At 53.1% G+C, this 24,916-nt stretch overlaps 1 protein-coding gene across 1 annotated transcript; it reads right to left on the reverse strand.

The window, feature by feature from the left end:
* Positions 1–21,441: 21,441 nt before the first annotated feature.
* Positions 21,442–22,365, reverse strand: LOC117438866 (olfactory receptor 14A16-like). The gene has a single exon (XM_034074254.1). It carries the CDS (start codon positions 22,363–22,365, stop codon positions 21,442–21,444), a length of 924 nt encoding a protein of 307 aa, XP_033930145.1.
* Positions 22,366–24,916: the final 2,551 nt, after the last annotated feature.

Raw genomic sequence — 24,916 nt, forward strand, 5'->3', positions numbered from 1 at the left:
TGAGATCTCTGGACTTGTGGTTTTCTAGCTTGGAATCAAGCATTGAACTACTTGCTCTGATCCTGTCCCTGACAGGTTAGATTTGAGACCTCCTGGGGTCTCTTCCAACCTCTGTTCTCTTATGATCCTACAATGACGGGCTTATGAAGGGCCACAAATATTCTTTGAGTGCTGGGGTACTCCTCCGCACATCTTCATAACTGAATGAATACAGGCTGAGAGAGCTTGAGGTGTTCAGCCTGGAGAAGAGGAGGCTCCAGGGAGACATCTTGGCAATCTGCACATGCTTAGACAGAGCCTACAGGAAATCTGGAGAGGGGCATTTTACATCATGTGCAGTGACAGGGCAAGAGGGAATGGTTTTAACCTGAAAAAGGGGATATTTAGCTTGGATGTTAAGAGGAATTCCTTCCCTGTGAGGGTGCTGAGGCTCTGGCACAGGGTGTCCAGAGGAACTGTGGCTGCCCCATTCCTGCCTGTGCTCAAGGCCAGGTTGGATGGTACTCATTTTATCAGTGAAGCAGTGTTTTGTCCAGCTCTGATGTTCACAAGGGATGTCAGAGGAAATCCAACATTATTTTAAATTTCACTACTTATACTCATGACTGAGATGAGTCAGGGCTGCACAATAGAGGCTCAGCGTGGCCTTAACATATTTTGTCTGTGTTATTTAGTTACTAGTATAACACTGGTGAAGTTTTTTTTAGGGGTATGAAACATTCTATGTATGACTGACAATCAGAAGAGTACTGAAATAGCCGTAAGTTCTCAGCTCTTTCTACCTTAGTGCAGAGCCAGGACAGCTGCAGTGTCCATCAGTCCTTTCCCATTTGCCCTGTGCTCAAACCTGCACTGCCTGTAAGATGCCTTCACACACAAATGGATCTGAAGAACCCCCACAAACACGTGTCCTGTGCTGAGAGCAGGGCAGCAGGGTTCAGAGGGCAGATCAAGGAGCTCTCATGGGGAGAAGCAAAGGACTGTGCCCAGCAGAGCATGTCCAGCAGCCACCTGCAGTGGAAGGCAGACACCAAGAGAGCTGCCTGAACGCAGCCTCCCCAGGCCTGGGCTGCACTTTCCCCCCACTCCCTGCCCATGGCTCTGCTGCCTGGAGCTGTCCCTGCCAGGAGCTGCTGCTCTGTGCCCAGCTCTGCTCCCTCTCAGTGCTGCCAGAGCCCATCCCATGGGCTGTGTGCTCAGCTCTGCCCTGCACACCCCTCCCGGCAGCAGGGCTCTGCCCAGGGGCATCTCTGCCTCTGCAGGAACCTCACACCTGGCACTCCATGGATCCAGCAATGGGGAATGGAGAAACATGGTCACCCCTGAGGAAGCCTTGAGAGCTTCTGGACTCTTCAGTTGGTTCCTGGTGGCAATGAGCAGAGTGCAGGGAGCTGAGGGAGGCTGGAGGGAAGTCAGCAAGAAGCAAGGTGATGGTTCAGGGCTTTAACAAACCCTTACAAGCAGGACAGAGCCCAGCAATGGAGAGCAGTTGATGTCTGTAGGTGCAGGAGGAGTAGGTGTTCCTGCAGTGTGGCTGCAGGCCCTGGACACACCAGAGGCTGTCTGAGAAGTTTCCCTGATGGGAACATGCCTCAGTGTGGCACATGGGGAATGCCCAGAGCTGGGGGTGCCTGAACACTGCTCATCTGCCCCATGAGCCGACCTTCCTGTCTCCCTCTCCTGCACTGCCCAAACTCGCCTGGAATGCAAGATCCATCCCTGAGCCTGGAGGATGCAGGAACCTCCTGCAGTCAGGTGTCTGCTGCAGGGGAAGTGCAAAGCTCCTGTGAGACACTGGTGAGTGCGGGCAGAGAGTGGGGTGTGCGCAGCAGAGAGGGGCTACAGGCAGGAAGCTGTCCCAGATGAGGTGCCCTGTCCCCACAGCATGGGATACCTTGCACCCAAGGACAACACCTTTCCTGTTGGCTCTTGCCAGCAAGTTCTCAATCCAGACCATTGGCTTTTCCCACTGCTCTGCCATGGTGCTCAGTTCTCTATCCTGATGGCATCCCCCATTCCTCTAGAAGCCTCCTTTAGATCAGCTTGATGAGGGATATTCATTCCACCTGATGAATTGACACTATAGTACCAGTGTAACACTACTTGAGATGTGTCTTCAGAGATGATGGAGGTTTTCTTGCTAGCAGGAAGAGAAGGAAACCTCTACAGAGTGCAGCCTGGAAGGTTCAGACTCCAGGTTAGGAAAGAGAAATGTGTGTCAAAAGGTGGACTTGTGGTGCAAGAGGTGACCCAGAGGGAGTCTGGCTCAGCCCATGGCTTTGTGTTTCAAGGCACAGACAGCCATGGGTGCAGAGATGGGACTGAAGGGACAGAAATGCCAGGGGAGAGCTGGCTGGGAAAGCAAGATGGGTGTCAGCAGCCTGAAGGGACAGAGGTGCAGGCATGGGCCAGTGCAGGACAGCCTGCAGCAGAGATGAGGGAGGATTCTGGCAAGGCTGAAAGGCCCCAGAGAACAAAAGGTCTCTGTCCCCTGCCCTATGGCACTTGCCTCTTTCATCAAGGCCTGGGAGGAGAAATTTCATTCTCAGCATTTCAGGCTCTACTTCTCCAAGGGCTGTGCTCAGGGCTTGGCCTTTCTGCTTCATCAAACACACCAAGGGTGTTCTCACCATCAGACACCTGCACTTTGCCTTTGTCTGCTGTAATCACAGCCTACAGGTACTTGCTTTAATGAGTCCCTGGGGAGGCTTTGTCAGGAGCAGCCCTCAGTGGGGCCCATTAATGCTGAAGGGACTTGGGGCTTTGTTTAAGTAAGCAGTCTTCCTCATGTGGGTAGGGGTCTTGAGGATGAAGTAAGCAGTCTTCCTCGCAGTCTGCTTTTCACCGTTGGCCCAGTTGGACGCCCCAGTAATTACACACTCACTAAAACCAGCCAGATCTGTAATGATTCTAATAACTAACACAGATTTGAAACAGTTGTGACCTTCCTGCAACATTGATAGCAGGACAGGAGCATCCCAAGGGAGCAGATGGTTGGGAGGCTGTCTCTGAACTGACTGATAAGTACAAGGATGGTGTGAAATAACTCCTTCATGCTTAGTGGAGTCACTAAATCTTGTTATCTCACCACAGACTTACAACACAAACATTGTTCTTTATAACTAAAGATACTTTAGAGGACCAGTGTGAAACAGTTCACTCACATTTAGTGGGGCCACTCAATTCCACAGGCTATCAACATAAACATTGTTCTCTTTCTACAACCTAAGTTAAGCTCAAAAGTACTTTAATTCTCTTATTTTATAGGCATCAGCTTTTCGTTTATCAAGCATGCAACCCCCCCCTCCCCTTTTCTTCTTTTTAACTTTACAGATTCTTCTCCTATATGACTCCGGTTTGCTCATCTTATGTCTTTATTGAGCTTTGGGTTTGTTACTATAAACTTGTATGGTTATATCCCCATAATCACATCTATGATTTGCGAAAGCCAATACATTGATGTGTTTATCACAGGGACTAAAGGGGGCCCATGGTCACATAGGGGGGCCCGTGGAGATATAGGGGGCACATGGGGATATAGGGGGCACATGGTCACATGGGGGGCCCATGGGGATATAGGGGGGCCTATGGGGACATAGGGAGGCCCATGGTCACATAGGGGGGCCCATGGTCACATAGGGGGGCCCACGGGCACACAGGGGTTAGACCCCTGTGTCATTGAGGATGCTCTGCATGGATTGGGAAAGGCAAAGGGCACAGGAAGGGGGGGGTTACTTGATTCCTGGTGAAATCCATTGGGTTTTAGCATTTGGTGCCCTATTTTCCATGGGGAATTGCATGGGTTTTGTTATGAAAGGTGATATCTCATTCCCTGCTCCCCTGTGTTCTGATGCGAGGAGGCAGGAAAGCAGGGAATGTCATCAGTTCTCAGTGATGGGGAGTTTGGTGGCTTTGGAATGGAAAATGATTGGGATGCCTGAAGGGAGCTGGTTTAGTTTCAGGTCCTTAGGACCTTAGTACAAAAGGGGTAAGGAAAACAATGGAAAAGCAGGACTTGGGAATGGGGAATATCCGGGACTCCTGCTGGCCAGGGTGGGCACACTTAACACTAACTGGTAAGTAGAAGGATGGGATGTTGCTATGTCCGTAATATTAATGAAGCTGGGGAAAATAAAAGACCCTAAAGACCACCATCCCAATCTTGTATCCATGCGGGAAACTCCCTGGAAAACAACGTCGTATTTCCAGTGCCCATATGTGGATGCCATGTATAACAATACAGGGACACACATGAGGAGGAGCTATCCTCCCGTGTCTCCCTTTGCTGCCATGAGGAATACCTGCTGTCACCTTGGAACTGTTGGGAAGGTTGGTCCTGGAGTTTCCTCCGGATCAATTCCAAGGGAAACGGGAACAAGGCTCTCCCTGCTGCATGGATGGACTCCACAGCCCATAAAGTAGGTATGCTTTTATCCAGCACTGAGGGGCATGGGGATAGCTCCAAAGGGTTGGTTTCCCTTTACATTGCTTCTCTGAAGGTATACATATGCATTAGGTTACTCAAGTCACCTATACATATTTATTATCTACCCCCACTTCGTATTATAATGAGCTAGAAGGTCATTCTAGAGTCTTCCTCTTGTGAGTAGGGGTCTCAAGATGAAGTAAATGAGTCTTCCTCTTCTTCAACCTTTCACCTTTTAATCTTCACACATGGCCTTAGGGTTTGGTTGGTGCCCAGTCTGCTTCTTCCCTGCTTAGCAATGGAACGAAACATCTGCTTTTGTCCCTTATCAATAGAACCAAACATCTGCTTTTGTCCCTTATCAATAGAACCAAACATCTGCTTTTGTACTTTTTAGCTTCCTTTAGGCTGTAGGAAGAGAACAATCAATGTCTATGTTGGGAGTGTGTGGACTTCAGTGGCCCCACTAAACCCCATGGTTTCACTGCAGTCTCCTAAAGTAGCCTTAAAGGACAAGGGCTGTGTTGTAAATCTGCAATAACAGGACTTAGTTGTATGTTATATTTATATTTTTATATATTTATACAGATATCTATATTTATATTTATGTATGTTATATTTATTTAGTTCTAATAACAAATATATATTTATGTTATATGTAATGTTTCATTCTATTTATATTTATATATATTTATTTAGTTATAATAATATATATTTATATATGTTATATTTATTTAGTTCTATGTAGTTCACATGAATGGGTTCTTCCACCCCATCCTTCTGTTTACTTTAGAGACAGAGCCAGCTTGGGATGCTCCTTGCCTGCCCATCCTGCAGGAACTTGTGCAGGGAGGTCCCACTCTCCTCAGTCTTTGCTTGGTATCACAATTATTACAGATAGGGCTGGTTTGAGCTCATCTGGGGGATTGCTGGGTCCAGCTGGGCCAAAGGGGAAGAGCACACTGGGAGGAAGACTGCTTCCTTCATCCTCAAGACCCCTGCCCGCACTCACTGCAGAGCAGTGCGCAGGCACCGAGAGGAGGAGATTTAGGGTAATAGTTACCATTATTAGTTATTAATAGTTATAACAATATAACAATATAATAATATTGTAATTGTTATAATTGTTAATAGTTATAATTATTCGTTATAATGTTCTCTGCCTATAAGGAATTATGGTTATGGATGGGACCAATGCAGTAGTGAACGTATAGAAACCTATAACAAATCCTAATCACTCACACCACTGGCTATGGTCATGCACCCAGCACTGGTTGCTTTTGCTTTATTGACTTTGTCCCTCAATAAGACCTTGTTATCCTGTTTAGAGGAGGGAATTCCTATCTCACAGGTCCATGGTGGAAGTGAGTGAAAGCCCTGGCGAGCCTTAAAGCTGGGAATGGGGAGCTTTGGGTGAAACACTGAGGTCTCTGCCCTACTGAATGCTGTGTCAGGTAAAGAAATGAGGGATGGGTCAGTACAGAAATGAGGGATGGGTCAGTACAGAAATGAGGGATGGATCAGTACAGAAATGAGGGATGGGTCAGTAAGGAAATGGGGGATGGATCAGTACAGAAATGAGGGATGGGTCAGTAAGGAAATGAGGGATGGATCAGTACAGAAATGAGGGATGGATCAGTACAGAAATGAGGGATGGATCAGTACAGAAATGAGGGATGGATCAGTACAGAAATGAGGGATGGGTCAGTAAGGAAATGAGGGATGGGTCAGTACAGAAATAGTCTCCAACTGGGCATGGAGCCATTGACCACAACTCTTTGTATGCACCCATACATCCACTTCTTTATCCACCAGGTGCTCCACCTATCAAATTGATGCCTCTCCAGCTTAGAGACAAGGATGTCGTGTGGGACAGTGTCAGACACTGCACAAGTCCAGATAGATGCCATCAGCTGCTCTACCCCTGTCCATCAGTCCCATAGCCCCATCATAGAAGGCCACCAAAGTGGTGGGGCAGGATTTCCCCTTAGTGAACCCTGCTGGCTGTCACCAAGCACCTCGTTGTTTTCCATGTGTCCTAACAGAACCTTCCAGGAGAAGCTGCTCCAAGATGTTGCCAGGCACAGAGGTGAGACTGACTGCTCTGTAATTCCCTGGGTTATCCATTTTCCCTTCTGGAAAATAGGGGTTATATTTCCCTTTTTCCAGTCGTTGGGAACTTCACCTGACTGCCATCATCTTTTAGATATGATGGCCAGTGGCTCACCAACTTCATTCACCAGCTCCTTCAGGACCTGTGGATGGATTTCATCAGGTCCCATGGACTTGTGCATGTTCAGGTTCTTAAGATGGTCTTGAACCACTTAAATGATCTCAACCATCTAAACCATGTAACCATCTGAACCATGTAACCCTCTAAACTCTATAACCATCTAAACTATATAATCATCTATACCATAGAATCATATAGCCATCTAAATTGTATAATCTTCTAAACCATATAACCATATAACCATCTGGTACCCAGAAACCCACCCTGCCCCAGCCATTGCCATCCATCCCAGTAGCCCTAAGCCACTCTCAAACTACAGGGTACGCCAAAACCCAACCCACCCCAGCCATCTCCATCCCTTCCAACCCACATGGTACCCCTAAACCACCCCAAAACCCACCTTGTACCCCAAAACCCAACCCACCCCGGGCATCTCCATCCCTCCCATCACTGCTGGTACCCCTAAATGCCCCCAAACCCCATCTTGATGGAGCCCCATACGGGTCCCCACACAGAGCATGTTGGGATGCTGGGATGCAGCTCATGGCCCTGCAGCTCCAGTCCAGAACCCAGCCAGGTCACCATGGCAATGGGTCAGAACGGGGGCCCTTTGTGACGTCATTTGGGTCCCCCTGTTTCAGTGCCTGTGTCAGGGGAGCAGCAGTGCAGGAAGAGCAGGAGGAAGGAGCTGTTGCGTTGCTTCCGAGCTCAAGCCCTGTTGCGTTTGATCCAAGCTTTCCCCTTGGTTATCCCGATCCTTTTCCCGCATCCCGTGGGATGATGGAGACACCCCCAGGACCCCCCCGGCAGGCCTGGGAGAGCGATGAGGATTCCAGTGGGAGCACCTCCTCACTGGAGGCCTGTGAGGAGTCCCCGATTCTGCTACTGAAGCCCCGTGAGTGTTGGGCTGGGAGCAGGACGAGGGGTGATGGGATCAGGCTGGAACAGGGGAAGTTCCGCTGGGATGGAAGGAAGTTGTTCCCTATGGAAGGGCGGAGGCGCTGGCACAGGGGGGATGCTCCATCCACAGCTGGGTTGGACACAGCCTTGGTGACAGCCAATGGATGCTCTCTGGGGCCTTTCCAACCCATTCCATGATTCCTTGATTCCATGACCAGCAGCATGTTCCTTGGATGCTGCCCAAACCTCTCCTCTTCCTCCATCAGATACCAACTGGTTACCAGTGTACGAACTGGAGCAGGACAAGGTGGACCACATCGAGGCCTTTGACAACACTGCAGCCGTGGTGAGCAATGCTGATGGGTGCTGGTGGCTGCTGGTGGGTGCTGGTGGGTGCTGGTGGATGCTGATGGATGCTGATGGGTGCTGGTGGGTGCTGGTGGATGCTGATAGGTGCTGATGGGTGCTGATGGATGCTGATGGATGCTGGTGGGTGCTGATGGGTGCTGATGGGTGCTGATGGATACTGAGGGATGCTGATGGATGCTGATGGGTGCTGATGGGTGCTGATGGATACTGATGGATGCTGATGGATGCTGATGAGTGCTGGTGGGTGCTGCCTCCACCCTTAGCACCCCGGTACCCCTGTCCCCTCTCACTCTCCCTCTTTGTGCCTCCATCCCCACTGCTTTCCAGTCTGAGCAGGAAAAGGTTGAATTCCTTCGGAACGTTTGCCTCCTGCTCTACACCGCCAGGTGCCGCGGCTTGAAACAGGGCCTGGATACCTTCTGCAAGAACAACCAGCTCGTCCAGACCATCCAGGTGAAGGGATGCTATGGGGATGCTATGGGGATGCTATGGGGCTGCTATGGGGATGCTATGGGGATGCTATGGGGCAAAGGCCTCCAGCCCCCAAGCCTGGTGGCCCCCCAGATCCCTTATGCCTATTGTGCCCTATAGGCAATACTCCAAGAGCAGCCTGTCACCGAGGTACACACGGATGTGTGGCATCTCGCCATGGAAGCCATCGTGGAACTGAGGTACCACAAGTGCGCATCCTTCCTGGATGGACCACACTGCTCCCATCCCCAGCATCCAACCGGAGCCTTCTTCCCTTTGCAGCTCAGTGCAGCCAGGGCTTGAGGACCTAGGGACAAGCCTCGCAGAGATCTGTTGCACGAGCATCTTCTTCCTGCCTCCAGAAGAGGAGTTTTCGGAGGTGGAGACCTTCTACTATGAACATGTAAGGTGCTCCAGGAGCCCGCAGCTCCCTTTGGAATACTGGGGCTGTGGGATGCCCGCAGTTGGTACCCGAAGGGCTCTGCTCTTGTCCCTGCAGACACTGGAAGACATGGATGACATGTTCAAGAGCCTGGTCCTCAACTCTCCAGACCCCGAGGCCGGCGAGGAGTTGAAAAGCATCCTGCAGGTCTGCCCTATGTGGGATGCTCCTCATCCATAGGGACCGTGCCTTGGTCCTTGCGGCCAGAGCATCACCCGCAGCGAGGGGACCAAACCCTCATCGCCTGCATCCCAGGGATGCTCCAACGGGAGCTGCAATGGGAGCGGGATGGGTCCAGCCCGTGCCGCAGCCCCGGGGCTCACCCGAGGCTTCTCCCCCTTGCCCAGCTCCTGCTGCGCTTCAGCTGCAACCCCAGCACCATTGTGAGGAACCGGGCCCTGGGCAGGATCGCAGCCCTGATCCGAGTCCTGCGGCTGCACCACCGCACGCTGAAGGTAAGGACGGGGCGGCAGCGACCCCTGCGGGGGGAGACGGGAACTGCAACGCATCCGGTGCTCGGCCTGGTCCTGCTCCTGGTCCTGTTCCTGCTCCTGGTCCTGTTCCTGCTTCTGGTCCTGTTCCTGCTCCTGGTCCTGTTCCTGCTTCTGGTCCTGGTCCTTTTCCTGCTCCTGGTCCTGGTCCTGTTCCTGCTCCTGGTCCTGTTCCTGCTTCTGGTCCTGTTCCTGCTCCTGGTCCTGTTCCTGCTTCTGCTCCTGGTCCTGCTCCTGGTCCTGCTTCTGGTCCTGGTCCTTCTCCTGGTCCTGCTCCTGGTCCTGTTCCTGCTTCTGCTCCTGGTCCTGCTCTTCCTTCTCCTTTCTTCTTTCTTCCTTCATTCTTCACGTTCTTCTGGTCCTTCTCCTTCTTTCTCCTCCTCCTTCATCTTCATCTCCTCCTCCTCCTCCTCCTCCTCTTTCCTTTCTCATTTTCCTTGTTTCTCCTTCACCTTCTCCTTTTCCTCCTTCCCTTCTCCCCTTTCTCTTTTCTCCTTCATCTCCTTCCCCTCCTCTTCCTCCTCCCCCTCCTCCCCTGCTCATCCTTTGCTTTCCTCCCCTTCCGCTCCCCCCCAGAAGCTGTTCCTGGCCCGGGGGAGCCGCTTCAGCTGCCTGGACTCGGAGCAGCTCCTGGGCCAGCTCCTGGGCCAGTTCCTCCTGTTCCGCTTCAGCGAGGACGGGACCAGCACCACGGCCCTGGATGTGCTCTGGAACATCTACAAGTACCTGCTGCGTCAGAAAGGTACCGCAGGCAGCGAGCACATCCATGCTCCTGTGCCCCATCCATGCTCCTGTGCCACATCCATGCTCCTGTTCCCCATCCATGCTCCTGTGCCCCATCCATGCTCCTGTGTCCCATCCATGCTCCTGTGCCACATCCGTACTCCTGTGCCCCATCCGTGCTCCTGTGCCCCATCCATGCTCCTGTGTCCCATCCATGCTCCTGTGCCACATCCGTACTCCTGTGCCCCATCCGTGCTCCTGTGCCACATCTGTGCTCCTGTGCCCCATCCGTGCTCCTGTGCCACATCCATGCTCCTGTGCCACATCTGTGCTCCTGTGCCACATCCATGCTCCTGTGTCCCATCCATGCTCCTGTGCCACATCCGTACTCCTGTGCCCCATCCGTGCTCCTGTGCCCCATTGACTTCACTGTGTCCCATTCGTGCTCCTGTGTCCCATCCATGCTCCTGTGTCCCATCCATGCTCCTGTATCCCACTGATGCTTCTGTATCCCATTGACTTCACTGTGCCCCATCGATGCTCCTGTACCCCATTGACTCTCCTGTATCCCATTGACTGCCCCGTACCCCATTGACTCCCCTGTATCCCACTGATGCTCTTGTGTACCATTGACTCCCCTGTACCCCATTGATGCTCCTCTATCCCACTGATGCTCCTCTATCCCACTGACTCCCCTGTACCCCACTGACTCCCCTGTATCCCATTGATGCTTCTCTATCCCATTGGTGCTCCTGTATCCCACTGACTCCCCCATATCCCCCTTCCTCTTCAGAACGGCGAAAGCAGAAGCAAGTGGAAGAGCTCGAATGGAATTTAACAACAAGCCCCCGAGAACTCACTATGGTAACGGAGCTCCCCCATGGCTGGACCCTATGGAGGGCTGCTTCCCCAAGCAGGAACCATGCATCTCCATGGCTCCCACCCTTCCTTCCATAGAAGTTTGCAGTCCTCCTGTTCCCACGGGAGCGGATGGAGATGGTCTGCATGGTCATCGAGGCCATGAAGGACTCGAGCATCTTCAACAGGAGGGTGGCAGAGAACATCCTGGAGCTGGTCCTGCGCGACCCTGACTTCTGGCTGTTGGAGGTGGGTGCCCCATGGCTGCGTTCCCATCACATCCGCTTCTTCCTCCTCCATCCCAAACCCGAGGGGGGCTCCTGGGTACCCAAAGCAGCAGAGAGGGATGGGGAAGGCGCTCCCAGCCCCGTGCTCCTGCTTCCAGATACCCAGCGTGGTGAGGAGCATCCATGAATGCCTGCGGAACAGCAGCATAGAAGAGATGTGGAGGATGGACGAGCTCATCACCCTCATGGCCGTCAAGCACCCCAGGGCATTGATGGTCTCCATGGTCCTCGATGTGCCCTTGAGAGACAGGTACCAGCCTGGAGGGCTTGGGCACCTGGGCCCTGCATCCCAATCCATGGCAATGGGGCTGGAATGGGGGGGATCTTAAGGTGCTTGATGATGCTGAGGATCTGGTCCCTGCATCCCACCCCATGGCACTGGGGTTGGAACTGGATGATCTTAAGGCCCTTTATGATGCTTTGACATCCCTAAGGATTTGGTTCCTCCATCCCACCTCATGGTATTGGGGTTGGAATGGGGGGATCTTAAGGCCCTTTCCATGATGCTTTGACATCCCTAAGGAGCAGTTCCCTCCATCCCACCCCATGGCATTGGGGTTGGAACGGGATGATCTTGAGGCCCTTTATGATGCTGAGGATCTGGTCCCTCTATCCCAATCCATGGGATTGGAATGGGATGATCTTAACGCCCTTTCTGCTGCTTTGACATCCCTAAGGATCGACTCCCTCCATGCCCCCTATGTGGATCCCTCATGGAGCATCCCATGGGATTCCCACCCCACCCTGACTCCCCCATCTCCCTCCCAGCTCCGACCTGCTCATGTGGGACATGGTCCTGAGCTTCTCCGAGCCCATGGAGATCCTGCAGGAGCTGCTGGGAACGATCCAGGTATGTGGGACACCTCCATCCTCGCCCTGGTTGTGAGTCCCCCCCCCATGGCTCCCTATGGATCCTGCAGGATTGGGGGTGGGGGGTCCCAGCACCTTTGCCTTTGCCTTAGCCCAGGGCCTCCGGTGCTGGGGGGGCCAAGGGCCCCCAGGGGGTGGTGACCGTGGCTGCACTGCTGGAAAAGCTCTTGAGGCTCTCGATGGAACGCAGATTGGTGAGGGGGGCACGAATGGGGGCAGGGCTGGGGGGCGGGGCCGTGGGAGGGTATGGGGCAGGGCATGGGTATGGGGCAGGGCATGGGTATGGGGCAGGGCCATGGGGCAGGGCATGGGGCAGGGTATGGGTAAGGGGCTGAGCATGGGTATGAGGCAGGGTATGGTTATCGGGCAGGGTATGGGTATGGGGCAGGGTATGGGTATGGGGCAGGGCATGGGTATGGGGCAGCTGTATGGGGCAGGGTATGGGTATGGGGCTGGGCATGGGTATGGGGCAGGGCATGGGGCAGGGCACAGGTATGGGGCAGGGCATGGCTATGGGGCAGGGCTGTGGGGCAGGACATGGGTATGGGGCAGGGCATGGGTATGGGTATGGGGCAGGGCACAGCCATGGGGCAGGGCATGGGTCATGGGGAGCCCTGTTCTCAATGGGTCATGGGGCACCCTCTTGCCTATGGGGCAGGACCTGGCCATGGGGGCCCCTCTGGCCACCAGAGCCTTGGGTTCCGACTGCCCCCCAAGTAGCCCCCATCTCTTCCTGCAGGCAAGGAAACTGCAGCAGCTCCTGCCCCACATCATGGGCAGGCTCTGGGATGTCACAGAGCAGCTCCAGATAAAGGGCCTGCTCTTCCTACAGAATGTGATGAGGCACCTCTGCTTGGAGGAAGTCATCCCCATTGCCGTGGGGCTGGTGCAGGACCTGCGGCCCTTCTTTGATGCAGTAAGGGCTGCATGGGGTCCCCCCACCCCTTGGATGGCTCCAGGGCATCACATCCCATCGGGATCCATCCCCATATCCCACCTTTTTCCTTTTGCCTGCAGGGATGCGAGCAGCTCCGGGAGCTCTCCATCCACCTGGTCTGCTTCCTCCTGGAGACGATGCTTGAATGTGACTGGAGGAGGATACGGAGCAAAACTTGGGATCTGCTGCTCCCCCTCTTCTTCCATCTGAATGACCAAAGCCACAGCGTGGTCAAGGTAAGGACCCCCCCCCATCCTGTATCCCACATTCCAGAGGGTGGGATCATTCCCAAGGGGCCATCTCCCATCCCATCCTTTGCAGGCTTCCTGGGACGCTCTCCTTCCTGTGGCGACGCTCCTGGGATGGGAAGATCTCCAGCACCTATTGGAGACCAAGCAGATGTGGAGGGTTGCGGAATGCTTGGTATGGACCCTGCATCCATCCCTATTCCCATTGGAACCTGTTGGACCGCTCTGCCCATCCCATATTGGGATGGGAATGGGGGGGCATTCCCATAGCATCCCCTTCCCTCTGCAGGTGAAGCGGAGCAGGAAGAGGATGCAGGCATGCCTGCACCACAGCCTGCGGTACCTGCAGGATGCTCAGGTCCCCCTGCGAGAGGCAGCCGTCAGGTTCATTGGTGAGCCCCATCCCAGTCCCCATCCCGCTGCATCCCTGATGGATCCCAGTGGATGCTGATGGATCCCAATGGATCCCTGTGCACAGGATTGGCTGCGCGGCCCCTAAGAGGGGAAAGCTCAGGGAAGCTGGAGCAGATCTGCAGAGGTGAGGAGGGAGCAGGGGCTGGGGGGATGCTGGGGGCTATGGGAGGCTCATCCCGGTCTCTTTGGATCACAGCCCTGGAAGTGTTGCTGGAAGAGGCCGATCCCGAACTCCGTTCCCTGACGGCTCAGACCCTGCTCATCCTCCGGAGTGCACCGGAGCAGCGGAGCCTGGGATGCTGCCTGCGGGCGCTCTGCTGCTGGGAACGGCGCAGTTTTCCTTAGGGAAAAGGATGGCAGAGACAAACCTGGACCAAGGAGCTCCGGAGCCCGAAGGTGCCCATTCCCTGCTCTCCATCTCCATCAGCATCCAGGCAGCATGGACTCCAAACCTTATCCCGTTATCCCGCAAGGAAGATGCAAGGATTCCTTCCGGGCTTCCATGGATCAGGAAAGGGGACGCTGCTGTGGAAGGAAACGGTGTTCCCAAAGGAATTTGGTCCATTATCACTATAGAAATCTGTGGGGTTCTTAAAGAGCCAAGGCTACATAGTAAGTGATTCCAATACCCTGAGTCTTGCTACTTGAAGATAAAAAGAGCCTTTGCAGGCCTAAACTAGCTCAGTTGTCTTGTTATTCCTCTGTAACTTCCCATGTTTTCGTGCAGAGAATGATCCCTGCCAAGGCTGTAGTTTCCCCCTGTATTTTTAGAGTAAGGTATTTAATCCCAATTATAACAAGTTATAAACATTAGCTCTGCAAGCAATGGTAACCTCTAGAGTAACCAATCAGAGCTCAGTATCCAAGGCTGTTACATAAGGGAGTAAGGGTATAAGAAGAGCACCGTATCTAATAAACTTTGGCAATCGTTTGATCACATTGATGGTCTCTGCGTTGTCCGGGACTCCAGCATCGACAAGCGGTGCCCGAACAGGGACCCTCACATCGGTGACCTCCACAGAGGGATTGAAGTCCCATCAGGAATGAGGGGTAGGAGCTGGCGCTGCGGAAGTTGGGATCTTCATCTCAACGATGAACAGGCAGTAATGGAGCTCCTCCAACAAGTTCTCTCTAAGAGAGGAGCAGAACACGACAGCGCTGCCTTACAGAGGCTGTTGCAATGGTCCCGAGCCCGTGGTCTTCTGCTCACTGTGCAGGCAGCGTTTGAAGTTTCCTCATGGGAACGTATAGGACTGATGCTGTGGGATTGTCATGGTTTAAACCCAGTCCCCCAACTCCCGGAGAGCTAGGAAGGAGAATCCAAAGAATGTAGCCCCCACGGATTGAGATAAGAACGGTTTAATAGCTAAGGCCTAACACAATAATAATGACACAGCCAATAACAAGTGAAAAGAATACAACACCTCACCAGCCACCAACCCATAACTCACCCCACCCTGCCCGGCCGAGCACCGCGTGCTCCCTCCTCCATTTTCCTCTAGAGCTCCATCCCTCCTGCTCTCTCTCTCCCAGTTGCATCCTGGGCATCACGTGCTATGGTATGGAATACCTCATTGGCTAGCCTGGGTCAGGTGTCCTGTCTCTCCTTCCTCCCAGCCTCCCCTCCTCCACCTGGAGCATGTGCTCAGAACAAGCCTTGAACACAAACACCCCCAAAACATACTTGTTATCAGCAACTGTTCCAGCCCAGAACTCAAACCACAGACTGCACCAGGTACAAGAAGGAGATAAATGACTGCTATGGATGAACCCATGACAGGGATGAAACCAGTAACGGGTCCAAGGAGGCCCCTAAATGTGCTGGTTTGAGGCGGTCAGTGACAGAGGCGCTGGCCGAGGTGAAGCCCCAACGGAGGCAGTGGCTTTGGGTCTGATGGGCACCGCACCGAGTGAGGAGGTGTCCGGACGGGGGCTGATGATGCAGCAGCCATGGGGTTTTCACTGCCCCTTGTCCCAAAGTCCACACCATCAAAGATCTCTGGAGGTCAGACGGGGAAGGGGACATCGATGCCACCATCACCGCCGAGAAAGGGGATGGGCGATCGGACATCGGACAGTGATGATCCTGAGGGCATCCCATAGGAAAAGCAGGACAAGGTGGTTTTGGGCTGGTTTTTGGGGTATTTTTGTCCCATTTTGGCCTGTTTTGGGCCCGTTTTGATGCTCTTCCCCTGCATCCCATAGGAGAAGCAGGAGAAGGTGGTTTTGGGCTGGTTTTTGGGGTATTTTTGTCCCATTTTGGCCTGTTTTGGGCCCGTTTTGATGCTCTGCCCCTGCATCCCATAGGAGAAGCAGGACAAGGTGGTTTTGGGCTGGTTTTTGGGGTATTTTTGTCCCATTTTGGCCTGTTTTGGGCCCGTTTTGATACTCTGCCCCTGCATCCCATAGGAGAAGCAGGACAAGGTGGTTTTGGGGTGGTTTTTGGGGTATTTTTTTCCCGTTTTGGCCTGTTTTGGGCCCGTTTTGATGCTCTGCCCCTGCATCCCATAGGAGAAGCAGGACAAGGTGCTTTTGGGGTGGTTTTTGAGGTATTTTTGGCCTGTTTTGCCCCATTTTGGCCCGTTTTGGGTCGGTTTTGATGCTCGGATGCTGCATCCCATAGGAGAAGCAGGACAAGGTGGTTTTGGGATGGTTTTTGGATATATTTGGCCTTTTTTGGGCTGTTTTTGGGTGGTTATGGGCCCGTTTTGATGCTCTGCCCCTGCATCCCATAGGAGAGGCAGGACAAGGTGGTTTTGGGGTGGTTTTGGGGAATTTTGGCCTGTTTTGGGGTGTTTTGAGCCATTTCAGGGGTGATTTTGGGGTGTTTTGGTCTGTTTTGGGGGTGTTTTAAGCTGGTTTTGGGCTGTTTTGGGTTGGTTTGGGGATGTTGTGGGGCTGTTTTCAGTTGTTTGGGCCTGGTTTGGGGGGGTTGGCTGTTTTGAGGGCATTTTGTGGCTGTTTTGGTGTATTTTGGGTGATTTGGGGCTGTTTTGGGCTGGTTTTGGGGCTATTTTGGGCTGGTTTTGGGGCATCTTGTGCTGGTTTTGAGGTATTTTGTGCTGGTTTTGGCCTATCTTGGGCTGCTTTTGGCCTATTTTGGGCTGATTTGGGGCTATTTTGTTCTGGTTTGGGCTGGTTTAGGGGTATTTTTTTGGTTTTGGGCTGGTTTTGGGTATTATGGGCTGGTTTCGGCAGGTTTGGGGCTATTTGGGGCTGGTTTGGGCTGGTTTTGGCCTATTTCGGGCTGGTTTTGGGGTGCTGGCATACCACACCAGCCCAGCCCCTGGTGCTGAGCCCTGACCCCCCCAACCCCCGCATAGGCCACAGGGGCTGCCCCCCCCATGAGGTACAGGACCTCCCCTACATGGGGACCCCCCTCATCTGTGGGTCTGGGACCCACATATAAGGGGCTGGGACACCCATATGTGGGGCTGGAACCCCGATATATGTGGCTGGGACCCCCATATAAGGGGCTTCGATCCCCATATATAGGGCTGGAACCCCTATATATGGGGCTGGGACCCCCCCCCCCCCCCATTGCCCTTTGCCCCCCCACAGCCCCCCCACAGCCTTGGACCTCCCTGAGAAGGTGTTGCAGCTCAAGGCCATGTTAAAGCAGCTCCACAGCGACCTCCAGAATGCACCAGTTTGGGGTGAATTGGGGCTGTTTTGGGTCCTCACTGGGTGCCCCCCATCGGAGAAGCAGCACAAGGGGGGTTTGGGGTGGTTTTGGGTTAATTTGAGGTGGTTTTGGGGCCATTTTGGGCTGGTTTTTGTCTCTGACCAAGATGGCGCCGAGCACAGAGGTGAAGGGCGGGGCGAGGATGCTCCTGGCAGGGAGAGAGGGAGCACAAGAAGGGAATGGGGGGGGTGCAGGGGGGACACTGATCCGAGGGCATCGGGAACAGTGTCCATGATGGACACACACCCCCGAGCAGAGGAGCACAAGAAGGGAATGGGGGGGGTGCAGGGGGGACAGTGATCCGAGGGCATCGGGAACAGTGTCCATGATGGACACACACCCCCGAACAGAGGAGCACAAGAAGGGAATGGGGGGGGTGCAGGGGGGACACTGATCCGAGGGCATCCGGAACAGTGTCCATGATGGACACACACCCCCGAGCAGAGGGAGGGGTGAGCCCAAAGGGGAGGAACAGCCCCGCCCACCGGAGAACCGGGTGGGGTTGGAACCCGAGCAGAGGGAGGGGCGAACCGAGAGAGGGAACAGCCAACACACAAAGTGGGCGGGGCCGGAGCCCAACAAACAGGCACCGCAAACCGGAAGTAGCCTCAGTCGAGTTCCGGCTCTGAACCAGACACGGGGGGGGGACGAGCGGTTCACAACCGGTTCAAGGTTAGAGGAGGAGGAAACAGAGATAAAATCAGGAGCCAAAGGATTCCCACCCGAACTAAACAGGGACCACGAGGGGAAGAAATCCTCTGACAGAGTGGAAGGAAACACAAACTGCCTGTGCTGACCGGAGCTCAGCAGCCACATGAACGTTCCCGGTCCGGGTGGCACCTGGGGGACAGAGGTACTATTCACCAATAAACCCCAAGGACATACAAGTGATTGTTAAGGCAATTGCAGATAAAGGGCTTCACTCTGCCATGAGTTTCTATCCACAGGATTATCGGACGTCCCTGTAACCCATATACCCCGGTGACAAGAGAGGACGATAAGCCAACAAGCATCCAGCCTGCACCTAAGAGTTCTGCACCAATTAGATCCAAACGACAGCCAACGCAGTGCCTTTGTATACTGAATAAACTCATGTTGTTTGTAAAGAGCCGGTTAGAGAGAGTTAACATCATGTTAGTAGAACGCCGGCAACTGCTTTAAAAACGCAGCCAACAACTGCTTAAAAATGTTCTTGTTCAAAACTTCCTTTACTTATCCCCAGTTATATCCTGTTATTCCCAGTTATCCTCCTGTTACCTCTTGCTTACTGTGCCTTATGTTTTCTATCCAAGTTTCTGGTATACATCCTAAGTCTGTTGTAGAGCAGAGAATAGGAGTAGAATGCATTTAGTATATTTTTACGATATATATATTCTTTAAGATTGTTACATTTTAGCCAATTTAATTAAGCATAGGGAGGGGGAAATGTAGGCAGATAGGGCCTGGCGGCCGGAAGATATCGTGCTGTACAGAAAGATAAGACCCCTCTCCAGGTAGCCAATAGCATTTAGGTGATGATACCAGTTTTACGATGCAAGCAGACGGAAACGACATCGTAAACCTAGGCTATATAACACCATGTTCTCTCTCAATAAACGCCATTTGCCATCCACCACATTGGTGTCTGTGAGCATTTGGACCGAGCAGCCCAAGGGGCCGTCGTGCTGTTCCTGAACCAGGTCGTCACGCCTCACGAAGGCAACACTGCTACTATAGTGTCAATCCATAAGGTGGAGTGAATATCCTTCAGGAAGCTGATCTAAAGGAGGCTTCTAGAGGAATGGGTGATGCCATCAGGATAGAGAACTGAGCACCATGGCAGAGCAGTGGGAAAAGCCAATGGTCTGGATTGAGAACTTGCTGGCAAGAGCCAACAGGAAAGGTGTTGTCCTTGGGTGCAAGGTATCCCATGCTGTGGGGACAGGGCACCTCCTCTGGGACAGCTTCCTGCCTGTAGCCCCTCTCTGCTGCGCACACCCCACTCTCTGCCCGCACTCACCAGTGTCTCACAGGAGCTTTGCACTTCCCCTGCAGCAGACACCTGACTGCAGGAGGTTCCTGCATCCTCCAGGCTCAGGGATGGATCCTGCATTCCAGGCGAGTTTGGGCAGTGCAGGAGAGGGAGACAGGAAGGTCAGCTCATGGGGCAGATGAGCAGTGTTCAGGCCCCCCCAGCTCTGGGCATTCCCCATGTTCAACACTGAGGTATGTTCCCATCAGTGAAACATCTCAGTTGGCTCATGGGGCAGATGAGCAGTGACAGATGGCCAGTGCAGCTCTCCTGGCTCTGCTCTAAGCTACAAAGAGCTGAGAACTTATCCCTGTTTCAAAGCTCTTCTAACTTTTGGTCATACAAAGAATGTGTTATACTCAAAAAAAAAAAACCCTCAGCATTGTTATGCCAGTAAATAAATAAGACAGTCAAAATGACTCTTAGGCCATGCTGAGCCTCTCTTTGCAGCCCAAACTCCTTAGAGTCATGAGCCCAGGTAGAGAACTTTGAGTAATGTCAGATTTCATCTGACATATCTTGTGAACGTCAGAGTTTGGCAAACCACTGCTTCAGAGGTGAGATGACTCCCATCCAATCTGGCCTTGAACACTGCCAGGAATGGGGCAGCCACAGCTTCTCTGGGCACCCTGTGCCAGTGTCCCACCACCCACAATGGGAACAACTTCCTCCAAATGTCCAAGCTAAATCTTCCTTTTTCAGCTTAAAGCCATTTCCCCTCATGCTGTCACTGCACAGACTTGTAAAAAGCCCCTCTCCAGATTTCTTATAGCCCCTGTTTAGGTATGGGCTTAGTAAGGTCTCCCTGGAACATTCTCTCATCCAGGCTGAACACGCGCAGCTCTCTCAGATGTCATCATCAGAGATGTGCTCCAGCCCTCAGAACATTGTTGTGACCCTTCATAAGCCCATCATTTTAGGATCATAAGAGAACAGAGGTTGGAAGGGACCCCAGGAGGTCTCCAGTCCAACATATCAGAAACAGGATCTGAGCAAGTGGTTCAAGGCTTGATTCAGTCTGAGTTGGAAATCCCCAAGGTCAGAGACTGCACAGCCTCTAGGGGTGACCAGATGCAGCACTTGCCTGAGCCTATGGGAACAAGGTTTCCTTCTGTTCTAGCTGAACCTCTCCTCTCTCACTATCCCCCATTGCCTTCTGCCCTCCCACCAGGCACCATGGTGAGGAGCCTGGCTCTGTTATCTCTGTGTCCTCTTTGCTTGTACGGGCACCAAGTCCCCAACAGCCTTCCCAAGACCACAGGTCAGCATCAGACTTCACTTCTCCAGGCTGGACAAGCCCAGATACCCCAGGCTCTCCCCACAGGCACCATGCTCCAGTCCCTGCCTGTCCTGAGGGCCTGTTGCTAAAGCCACTGCTGCTTGCCAATAGCATTCCTGAACTGGGGATCTGAAACCTGGATGCAGTATCCCAGAGCATCCCTTCCCTTGTTCTCCTGCCGTGCTCCTGCTCATACAGCCCACAATGCTGCTGTCCTCCCTTGCTGCCAGGGCACAGCTGCCTCCTGTCCAGCTCCTGCCCACCCAGACCTTTCCCATGGGCTGCTCCCAGCCAGGCAGCCCCAGCCTGGGCCATTGCAGGGCAGTCCCCTGCAGGGACCCCTGTGTCCCCTGCTCTCCTGCCCAGGACACCCTGAGAGCTCTGCAGCCCCCCCCATGACATCCCATCTCCTCACACCAGCACAACAGCTCCGACCCTTGGGCTCCTCAAGAGCTCTTCCTGCTCCAGGCACAGAGCAGCCATCCCAGAGCTGGAGCAGCCACAAAGCTGCTTTCATTCCCCTTCATTCCTGCCATGGGAGGACATAGCACAGGGAAGAAGTTGCTGCAGGATGGTTTATTGTGCTTAAATGGAATGAGAGACCCCACTGACACAAAGTCTGTGGGTCACAAAACACAAGTAGCTTCTTAAGCAGGAGGAGATGAAAACTGACATTTTTATGAAGACAACATTACCACAAATTAAAACAGGAAAACATACATAAAGCAGACAGACATGGCATGTCATGACCTACACTTGGAGCTCTTTCCAGGGTAAAGCAGGCAGTGTCTGGCTGTTCAAACACATCCAGTCAGCAGCTTCCTCACAGTATCCTTGAGCTCCTGGTTCCTCAGGCTGTAGATGAGGGGGTTCACTGCTGGAGGCACCACCGAGTACAGCACTGACACCACCAGATCCAGGGATGGGGAGGAGATGGAGGGGGGCTTCAAGTAGGCAAAGAGGCTAGTACTGACAAGAAGAAAGAGCACAGCCAGGTGAGGGAGGCACGTGGAAAAGGCTTTGTGGCGTCCCTGCTCAGAGGGGATCCTCAGCACAGCCCTGAAGATCTGCACATAGGATACCACAATAAACACAAAACAGCCAAATCCTAAAAAGCAGCTTAGCAAAAGGAGCCCAACTTCCCTGAGGTAGGAATGTGAGCAGGAGAGCTTGAGGATCGGGGGGATTTCACAGAAGAACTGCTCCACAGCATTGCCTCTGCAGAGGGGTAGTGAAAATGTATTGGCTGTGTGCAGCAGGGCACTGAGAAAGCCACTGCCCCAGGCAGCTGCTGCCATGTGGACACAAGCTCTGCTGCCCAGCAGGGTCCCATAGTGCAGAGGCTTGCAGATGGCCACATAGCGGTCATAGGACATGACAGTGAGGAGATAAAACTCTGCTAAGATAAAAAAGAGTAAGAAAAAGAGCTGTGCAGCACAACCTGTGTAGGAGATGGCCCTGGTGTCCCAGAGGGAATTGGCCATGGATTTGGGCACAGTGGTGAGGATGCAGCCCAGGTCCAGCAGGGAGAGGTTGAGCAGGAAGAAGTACATGGGGGTGTGGAGGTGCTGGTCGCAGGCTGTGCTGGTGATGATGAGGCCGTTGCCCAGGAGCGCAGCCAGGGAGATGCCCAGGAAGAGCCAGAAGTGCCAGAGCTGCAGCTCCCGCGTGTGTGCGAATGGCAGGAGGAGGAAGTGGGTGATGGAGCTGCCGTTGGACATCTGCTGCCTGTGGGCATGGGCACTGTCATGGGAGAAACAGGCAGTGATGGGTTAGGGGAGACTTCTCAAGATTAAGCATGTTCATTTCCCATGAGATTTCCACCATTCCCTCAAATGCATTTTCCCATTCCCGGTGCTGGTGCCTGAGTGTGCTGAGGGAAGCACTGTGGTTCCAAGGAATCAGCTCTGTGCCACTGCAGGGTTTTCATGAAGCTGCTCTGTGACAGCTCCAATACCCACGAGGGATGTCAGATGTAACAGAGGTTCAGGGTCTGCACTCACAGCTATGGAGATTGTGGCTGCAGAGCAGAGCCTCAGCGTGACTTTTTCAAGAATTTCTCAAAGTTTCTCATCTGACAAGTGCAATTTTAGGTGTAGAAATCCTAATTATTGTAACTGAACATATGGTCAGTATTAGGAAACTACAGATGACAGGGCTCAGCAGCCCGTGGATTAGTGCATAGTCTGTAGAGCTGCAGAGTCCATCACTCTTGTTCCCAGTTCTCCTGCTCGAGAGAGCTGCCTGAACGCAGCCTCCCCAGGCCTGGGCTGCACTTTCCCCCCACTCCCTGCCCATGGCTCTGCTGCCTGGAGCTGTCCCTGCCAGGAGCTGCTGCTCTGTGCCCAGCTCTGCTCCCTCTCAGTGCTGCCAGAGCCCATCCCATGGGCTGTGTGCTCAGCTCTGCCCTGCACACCCCTCCCGGCAGCAGGGCTCTGCCCAGGGGCATCTCTGCCTCTGCAGGGGCTCAGGAGCAGCTCACACAAGTCCTGACAAGACTCTCGCTGCCTTCTCCAAAGCACAGAAGTGAATTCCCAGCTCCCACTGCCCAACCTGCCCATCAGGAGTGAAAACATCAAAGCTCTGGATCCTTCCTACTAAGGCAAATGCTGCTTCAACGTGTACCAGAAGGACCCTCTGCAAACGTGCTCAGAGTGATGTGGAGCTCTGAGCAGCCCTGACCCACACAGAACCCTCTCCATGCACAAGAACACTTTCCCTTCCATGTCCGGGGCTCTTCCTTCCCCTCCTCAGCTTCCTCCTCAGCACCGTGGGAGCTCCCAGGCAGGCTGAGTGCTGACCCTGGCAGGCAGCAGAGTCCCTGCCCCTGCACACAGCCCCTGGGCTGCAGGGACCCTGCTCGCAAGGACAGCGCTGGGCACCCCTGGCTGCACACCCACATTCACAGCCTGCAGCCAGCACAACCCGGCACAAGGGACCTGCCTTGTCCTGTCCCTGCCATGGTGCAGAGGGAAGCCCTGCTCTGCACCACATCCTCCTCCTTATCTACACACAGAAACCGCAGCTTCATTGCCCTACACCCAGAGCCTTACCACAAAGAGGGCTGGGAAGGTTACTTCTCCAGAAGGTTTTTCCTCCTCCTCAGCATCCCTCACTGCTAAGGGCATTTAAGCTCTCTGAGTCTCGCAGGTCTCCCCTGGGTCCTAGCTCAGCAACAGAGGACCAGCCCAAGGTGGCTCTGCCTCTGCCCCACTGGGCTCCTTCCAGGGCTGCCTGAGGCTCCAGGGAAACACCATGGGAAACAGCCTGAAGCAAGCACTGGTGTTCCTTCCCTCATCTGGGACACAAACTGCCTTCCTGCAGTGCCATTTCTCTGATGATTCAGAGATTTAAGGCTAAAAATCTTCTTCTCTTACAATCACAGAGTCACTTAATTTGAAAATGGCCCTTTGAGAACATCGAGTCAAACCATTAAGCTGTCACTGGCAAGTCCACACACTGAGCATGAGAACAGCTCTGGTGGGATACCCTGGTTGGATGGTCACCAACAGCAGCTGTGGCTTTAAAGTTGAATTTTACATCCTACCATAATTTCACTAATTTATATCCTATTCTATTTGTTGTTAAGCATTTTGCTACACATTAGAGCATAGAAATCAGCTGGACAAGTTATGTTGATGCAGAAACCTCCTCATATAAATAATGGTACTTAAACCCATCTAAGAAATTGTGAACAATTGCATAAAGCATCCAAACATATCCCTCACTTCACTGTGAAGAACTTCATGCTTCATCTTGAAGGCCTCTGACCACGACCATCCAAGGATAGTGAGCAAGCACGAAAAGGGAGGAGACTTAAGATAATAAGGACCTAAACTTATTATAACATCCCAGACAAACTCTAGGGAACCTAATGAATTTGTATGTTTGTGTATAATAAATATCCAGCTTATTGAGCTCCTGGTGTGCCGGTTAGGAAGAGCGATCCCCCTCACACCTGTCGTTGCAATAAACATCCCTGCTTTATAACTCTCAGAATCATAGAACCATAGAATTGTTAGGGTTGGAAAGGATCTTAAGATCATCCAGTTCCAACCCCCCTGCCATGGTCAGGGACACCTCACACTAAACCATATCACCCAAGGCTTCATCCAACCTGGCCTTCAACACTGCCAGGGATGGAGCATTGTCATGGTTTGAGCATGTTTTGAGGGTGTTTTTGTTCAAGGTTTTTTCCAGCCAGGTGGGAGGGGAGTCCGGGAGGAAGGAGAGACAGGACACCTGACCCAGGCTAGTCAATGAGGTATTCCA

This window comes from Melopsittacus undulatus, unplaced genomic scaffold, assembly GCF_012275295.1.
Source record: "Melopsittacus undulatus isolate bMelUnd1 unplaced genomic scaffold, bMelUnd1.mat.Z mat_scaffold_74_arrow_ctg1, whole genome shotgun sequence".
In the NCBI taxonomy this organism is placed as follows: domain Eukaryota; kingdom Metazoa; phylum Chordata; class Aves; order Psittaciformes; family Psittaculidae; genus Melopsittacus; species Melopsittacus undulatus.

Excerpts from the sequence above, each read along its gene's own strand:
- LOC117438866 (XM_034074254.1), bottom strand. The coding sequence starts at position 22,365 with ATGTCCAACGGCAGCTCCATCACCCACTTCCTCCTCCTGCCATTCGCA.